The sequence below is a fragment of the Salmo salar genome, chromosome 21 (genome assembly GCF_965601325.2).
Source record: "Salmo salar chromosome 21, fSalSal1, whole genome shotgun sequence".
Classification (NCBI taxonomy): domain Eukaryota; kingdom Metazoa; phylum Chordata; class Actinopteri; order Salmoniformes; family Salmonidae; genus Salmo; species Salmo salar.
The window spans coordinates 24,218,139-24,225,972 of NC_138311.1; the positions used below are offsets into that span (position 1 = coordinate 24,218,139).

The window sequence follows — 7,834 nt, forward strand, 5'->3', positions numbered from 1 at the left end:
GACAAAGTGAAAATATGTTTTAGACATTTTTGTTAATATATTGAAAACGCGGAAATATTTCATTTGCATAAGTATTCACACCCCCGAGTCAAAACTTTGTAGAAACACCGTCAGCAGCGATTACAGCTGTGAGTCTTTCTGTGTAAGTCTCTAGCAGCTTTCCACACCTGGATTGTGTAACATTGGCACATTATTCTTGTCAAAATTCTTCAAGCTCTGTCAAATTGGTTGTTGATCATTGTAAGACAACCATTTTCAGGTCTTACTATAGATTTAAATCAAAACTGTAACTCGACCACTCAGGAACATTCACCGTCTTCTTGGTAAGCAACTCCAGTGTAGATTTGGCCATGTGTTTTTGGTTATTGTCCTTCTGAAAGGTGAATTCATCTCCCAGTGTCTGGTGGAAAGCACACTGAACTAGGTTTTCCTCTAGGATTTTGCCTGTGCTTAGCTCCATTCCTTTTCTTATCCTGAAAAACTCCCCAGTCCTTAGCAATTACAAGCATACACATAACATGGATGCAGACACCACTATGCTTGAAAATCTGGAGAGTGGTACTCAGCAATGTGTTGTATTGGATTTGCCCTTAACGCAACACTTTTTTATTTTACCTTTATTTAATTCTTATTTTCAATGACGGCCTAGGAACAGTGGCTTATGCCTTGTTCAGAGGCAGAACGACAGATTTTTACCTTGTCAGCTCTGGGATTCGATCTTGCAACCTTCCAGTTACAAGTTCAACGCTCTAACCACTAGGCTACTTGTGCTTTGCCCCATGTTTTGCAGTATTACTTTAGTGCCTTTCAGCAAACAGGATGCATGGTTTTGAATATTTGTATTCTGTTCAAGCTTCCATCTTTTCACTCTGTCAATTAGGTTAGGTTAGTATTTTGGAGTAACTACAGTACAATGTTGTTGAACAATCCTCAGTTTTATCCTATCACAGCCATTGTCGGAAAGATATCAGTTTGTCTCTGTGGATGGTTTGTCCTCTGGCAAATCAACTGTAAATGTTGGTGTTCCTCAAGGCTCCGTTTTAGGACCACTATTGTTAAATTTTACCTCTTGATGTCATTCAGAAACATAATGTTAACTTTCACTGCTATGCAGATGACACACAGCTGTACATTTCAATGAAACATGGTGAAGCCCCAAAATTGCCCTCCCTGGAAACCTGTGTTTCAGACGTAAGGAAGTGGATGGTGGCAAATGTTCTACTTTTAAACTCGGACAAAACAGAGATGCTAGTTCTAGATCCCAAGAAACAAAGATCTTCTGTTGAATCTGACAATTAATCTTGATGGATGTACAGTCGTCTCAAATAAAACTGAAGGACCTCTCCATTTCTCTGGACCCTGATCTCTCTTTTGTCGAACATATCAAGACTGTTTCAAGGACAGCTTTTTTCCATCTACATAACATTGCAAAAATCAGAAACTTTCTGTCCAAAAATGCAGAAAAATGTATCCATGCTTGTCACTTCTAGGTTAGACTACTGCAATGCTCTACTTTCCGGCTACCTGGATAAAGCACTAAATAAACTTCAGTTAGTGCTAAACACGGATGCTAGAATCTTGACTAGAACAAAAAAGTTGTATCATATTACTCCAGTGCTAGTCTCTCTACACTGGCTTCCTGTTAAGGCTAGGGCTGATTTCAAGGTTTTACTGCTAACCTACAAAGCATTACATGGGCTTGCTCCTACCTATCTTTCCGATTTGGTCCTGCCGTACATACCTACACGTACGCTACGGTCACAAGACGCAGGCCTCCTTATTGTCCCTAGAATTTCTAAGCAAACAGCTGGAGGCAGGGCTTTCTCCTATAGAGCTAAATTTTTATGGAATGGTCTGCCTATCCATGTGAGAGACGCAGACTCAGTCTCGACCTTTAAGTCTTTATTGAAGACTCATCTCGTCAGTAGGTCCCATGATTGAGTGTAGTCTGGCCCAGGGGTGTGAATGTGAACGGAAAGGCACTGGAGCAACGAACCACCCTTGCCGTCTCTGCCTGGCCGGTCCCCCTCTCTCCACTGGGATTCTCTGCCTCTAACCCTATTACAGGAGCTGAGTCACTGGCTTACTGGTGCTCTTCCATGCTGTCCCTAGGAGGGGTGCGTCACTTGAGTGGGTTGAGTCACTGACGTGATCTTCCTGTCCGGGTTGGTGCCCCCCCTTGGGTTTGTGCCGTGGGGGAGATCTTCATGGGCTATACTCGGTCTTGTCTCAGGATGGTAAGTTAGTGGTTGAAGATCTCCCTCTAGTGGTGTGAGGGCTGTGCTATGGCAGTGGGTGGGGTTATATCCTGCCTGGTTTGGCCCTGTCCGGGGGTATCGTCGGACGGGGCCACAGTGTCTCCCGACCCCTCCCGTCTCAGCCTCCAGTATTTATGCTGCAATAGTTTGTGTCGGGGAGCTAGGGTCAGTCTGTTATATCTGGAGTATTTCTCCCGTCTTATCCTTTGTCCTGTGTGAATTTAAGTATGCTCTCTCTCTTTTTCTCTCTCTCTCGGAGGACCTGAGCCCTAGGACCATGCCTCAGGACTATCTGGCCTGATGACTCCTTGCTGTCCCTAGTCCACATGGTTGTGCTGCTGCTCCAATTTCAACTGTTCTGCCTGCGGTTTCCTAACTTACCGGCAACTGAGTTAGGAAGGACACCTGTATCTTTGTAGTGAATGGGTGTATTGATACACCAACCAAAGTGTAATTAATAACTTCAACATGCTCAAAGGGATATTCATTGTCTGCTTTTTTTTTTTTTTACCAATAGGTGCCCTTCTTTGCAAGGCATTGGAAACCCTCTCTGGTCTTTGTGGTTGAATCTGTGTTTGAAATGTACTGCTCGACTGAGGGACCTTACAATTATCTGTATGTGAGGGGTACAGAGATGAGGTAGTCATTCAAAAATCATGTTAAACATTATTATTGCACAGAGTGACTCCATGCAACTTATTATGTGACTTCTTAAGCACATTTTTTCTCCTGAACTTATTTAGGCTCGAAAAACATAATTCCACTTTGATATTAATTGGGCATTGTGTGTAGGCCAGTGACATAAAATATACGCTTACTCCATTTTAAATTCAGACTAACACACCAAAATGTGGAAAAAGTCAAGGGGTGTGAATACTTTCTGAATGCACTGTAGGTCCATTATCTTTTCTACATACATTATGTGTTGTTTTATTTTTACTGTTTGGATTTAGGCGTCCCAAAAAATGCTTAGGTGGCCTGCCCAAGGATTTTAATGGCAGAAAAAAAAAATCACTGCTTTCTCATACTATGTGATGTTAAAGGGGATTTTTCTCAAGTCAGATGAACTCGTGAGAACCTAAGAACTGTTTGATGGTGTGATTGTTAAAATGTTTTAATAACTGGTGATATAAAATGTCCTTCAATACGCTGAGGGGTGAATTGTACTGTGTTAGAGATTAATGATCATAATTGAGAGCAGACTTTGAAACAGTAGTCTGGAGGATGAAAGGTCATGTATTGGTCCCTTTCTACAACTTACATGTCTCCGCAAGGTAAAGCCCCACCTTATCTCAGCTCACTGGTCACCATAGCAGCACCCACCCATAGCATGCGCTCCAGCAGGTATATTTCACTGGTCACCCCCAAAGCCAATTCCTCCTATGGCCGCCTTTCCTTCCAGTTCTCTGCTGCCAATGACTGGAACGAACTGCAAAAATCACTGAAGCTGGACACTCATATCTCCTTCACTAACTTTAAGCACCAGCTGTCAGAGCAGCTCACAGATCACTGCACCTGTACATAGCTCATCTGTAAATAGCCCTTTGCACCCCAGTATCTCTACTTTAACATTCATCTTCTGCACATCTATCACTCCAGTGTTTAATTGCTATATTGTAATTATTTCGCCACTATGGCCTATTTATTGCCTTACCTCCCTAATCTTACCTCATTTGCACACACTGTATATATACTTTTTCTATTGTGTTATTGACTGTATGTTTATTTATTCCATGTGTAACTCTGTGTTGTTGTTTGTGTCGCACTGCTTTGCTTCATCTTGGCCAGGTCACAGTTGTAAATGAGAACTTGTTCTCAACTGGCCTACCTAGTTAAATAAAGGTGAAATAAAAAACAGTCAAACATTTAAATTAAGTGCAAACAAAGACATAAGTAATTCAACCACAAGATGGAAATACATTATTCGCACACTTACATAATCTGACACACACACACACACACACACACACACACACACACACACACACACACACACACACACACACACACACACACACACACACACACACACACACACACACACACACACACACACACACACACACACACACACACACACACACACACACACACACACACACACACACACCTCTGAGATAGATAAGCAGTTAGAGGCCCTAAAGTAAACCCATCAAGGAAGCACAGCTGACTAGCCACGGCAATTACACCTTCATAGATCGATAGAGTTGGGTAATGCAAAGAGCAGACTAAAAACACCTATACCCTATAATATGAACATGTCTGGTGTACAAAAAAGGCAGTCTAAAAATGATTTTTTTTTATAGTGTTTTTGAATCATGTTTTCCTCACATAGAAAGTGCAGAACAGCAGTTCTAACAATGGACACTTCCTGTCCAGTTTAGTCTCATTGGCGTCAACACGATGACCTAGAATAACCCGAAGAGGTGTGTCACATGGCCCGTTTTGGACTGGGCTATAGAGAGGCTACAGAGATCCCAAGGCCCAATTGAACCTACATCTGCAGGGGCAAACAATATCAGTATCAGAACCATACTTGCCTTTCACTCTTCACCCTTTATATCTATGTTACTATAATGTTCCAAACCAGACAGCCACACCCCCTTTACCTAAAGCTCTCTTCTCAATGGGAACTTTGACTGACCTGATACTTACAGGTAGTTTTGCGAGCCAATGCTAACTAGCATTTGCGCAATGACTATACCCATAGACATCCAGTCATTGCACGAACGTTGGTTAGCATTGGTTCGCAAGACTACCTCCAACTTCCTTCATACTGGAGACAGAGACATAAAAATGGTATCCACGAGTTCATCTGACACTGGGGGAGTACAGAAAGGGCCTAATTTACAAAATCCCAAAGTATCTAGCCACACACACTAACTTTGCAACATATAATCTCAATTGTCTAAATGGGTGCAGTGGCTTTTCATCTGATGGCACTGCACTGTCTGTGGTGGTCTAGGGATTTACCTTGTTCAGGTGGGGGTTTCTGGTGATGTCATAGCCACGCTTCTTGGTGCTGACGCTGCCCTTGCGGCTCGAGCCTGAGTGGCACACTCTGACAGCCTCGAGGCAGGTCGCACGGGCCACAGTATCAGGATGGCCCGTTGTGCCCGCGAGGACCCTCATAGCGCCCGCTGTCATGCGTCTGCACAGCGACACACTCCTGCCTGGTAGGGAGTTCATATTTCCTGTGAAGAGAGAGGGCACGAGAGGTGGTGTTGACTTTTCCTAAATCACCTCAGTTTAAAAAGAGAAGGGTGCAACTGCAGCCTGCAATTCGGGGCGTTCCCTCTAAATACTTCTATTGGTCCATTTTTAAGCTATGACTCTGGTATATAGGCGGGAGGCAGGGGAATTTCAGTACAGTAGGTGGCGGTAATGCACCACAAAGTTGGATGCCAACCACTGATAAACCCCACAGAAGAAAACGCGGGGGCAACAACAGTTGCTAGCTTTTATTTAATTATTTAACTAGGCAAGTCAGTTAAGAACAAATTATGATTTACAATGAAGGCCTACCAAAAGTCAAAATGCCTCCTGCGGGGACGGGGCTTGGGATAACATTTTTTAAAGTAAATACAATATAAATATAGGACAAAACACACATCACAACAAGAGAGAAAACATAGCTATATGGGCACTGTTTTCCTGCAGTTCATATGATGACGGCTGGGGTTTGGTAAGCGGGAACGATGACAATGTGTGCTAGCTTAGCTAGCTAGTCCAGGAGGGGCTCCTGTACACAGCGGGGGGGTTAATGCAGTAACCAATGGGAGGCCCGAGGGCACAAGCAGGAATGCCCCGAATTGCGGGCTGCAGTTACATACTATTTCAAAAACCCAGAAGACCTAGAATTTCATGCACGCAACCTGCATACCATCCAATGTCAGCATACAGTTGGCCTCCACATACAGTAGCCTAAACAACGCTAGGCCCTGAATCTATCACGTATGGCTTAGCATTTAATTCAACAAGTAATTCAACACTCGCAGTAGGTAAACAACAGGTGCCACGATGATGATGGCATTGTAAATACGGTGTTTTTCAGTATCCATCCTAATCGACAAGTTAATTTTGCATTTTGTTGTGCAACTGTGAGCTATATATGGTCTCCAAATATAGGCAGCAGCACACACATTGAGTTATTTACAAAACAAACTAAGTACCTTTAGCTCGCTACCTGAAAACCGCTTGACGCTGCCCTTGAGTTCCTATCCGTAAAATCCGTCAATCTTCATAGGGTTTAGTGGCAGACGACTGTTTTTCTCCGTCGCTGATGTTTTTATCGGTGAATAGTCTGAAACAGCTGATACAAGCTTCTTTGACATTGAGGCTTTCACTTCCCAATGAATCTGTAGAAGAACCGCCCGTTTCGTCAAGACCGTCCAATCAGATAAAGCGAAATGTGGTTCATGTCCCCCAGCCTACGCTCCTCCCCTCCTGTTTCTGTGTACTGTATTTTCCATTGTTATAATTTCTAGCTCTTCCTGTATGATATCAAAGAGAGTACTAGCACAGGCAGAAGGGATAACCCAGACACATCAAAGGGGCTATAAAACTGAAGCATCCGTTTACGTTCTCACAACCAAATATGGTAGTGAGAGGAAGTCCAGTCGCGGGTAGTGGGAAATGGAACGAGGTGAAACTGGGCCGGTTCTGCCAATTTTCTCATCGATGGAACATCTGATCTCAATACATTTTCTGTTCCCAAAAGTAAAATCTGTTACGAACACAGTGCAGTAAGTTTTATAGACTTGACGGCTTGCCAAAGTAGAAAAAAAAGCGTTGTTTGTGCACTCCATAGAGGCGTTTCCCTCAAATATATATATGCATACTACAACGCGGCAATAGGGTCTCGCTAGCTCGTGCTTGGCTTTGCCCACCTCCTTGCTTGTTCAACCCGCTATGCTTAATTTGATCCCACTGTAAACGACACAGATTAACTATCTTTGGTACTAGTGCTGGAGTCTTTGGTCATATCCACGCAACTGAATTAAACAAGATGCTCTGTCCGGTCTGCAGTGCTGAGTCAACTTCCAGATGTTATTAATGGTTACAACCAGAACCTCCAGATTCAGATGTACTGTATACCCACAGAAACATTGGGAAAAGTGCAGATGTTCAGAGGTGTGTGCCACCATGCAGAGAAGTATTTATTTTTATTTAACTAGGCAAGTCAGTTAAGAACACATTCTTATTTTACAATAATGGCCAACCCTGGCCAAACCCTCCCCTAACCTGGACGACACTGGGCCAATTGTGCGCTGCCCTATGGGACTCCCAATCACGGCCGGTTGTGATACAGCCCAGGATCTAACCAGGGTCTGTAGTGACGCCTCTAGCACTGCGATTCAGTGCCTTAGACCGCTGCGCCTCTCGGGAGCATACTGTACTACATACTGTTCTGTACTGCAGCATTAAGTCAATGGACCAATATAATAACACTCTATCAGCATTTTAATCTAATGCATGTCTCAAGCTATTGTTAATTAATAACATCTGAGAACCAGTGTAGATGAAAACATTGGTATTAAGAATTTAAAAAAGGCACACCTCAGTTCTCTACCAAT

General features: G+C 43.3%; 1 protein-coding gene across 2 annotated transcripts in view; it reads right to left on the reverse strand.

Annotated features, from left to right (window-relative positions):
* Nucleotides 1–6,732, reverse strand: part of me3 (malic enzyme 3, NADP(+)-dependent, mitochondrial) — a 27,691-nt gene extending 20,959 nt beyond the window's left edge. The window contains exons 1-2 of one of the 2 annotated variants that reach the window (XM_014164545.3): nucleotides 6,431–6,732; nucleotides 5,232–5,452 (exon numbers count right to left, since the gene is read on the reverse strand). In XM_014164545.3, the coding sequence (XP_014020020.1) occupies nucleotides 5,232–5,447 (216 nt within the window). In that variant the 5' untranslated portion in view covers nucleotides 5,448–5,452; nucleotides 6,431–6,732. The remainder of the gene's footprint in view (nucleotides 1–5,231; nucleotides 5,453–6,430) is intronic. The other variant, XM_014164546.3, reaches the window with a different exon arrangement.
* Between the last annotated feature and the right edge of the window lie 1,102 nt (nucleotides 6,733–7,834).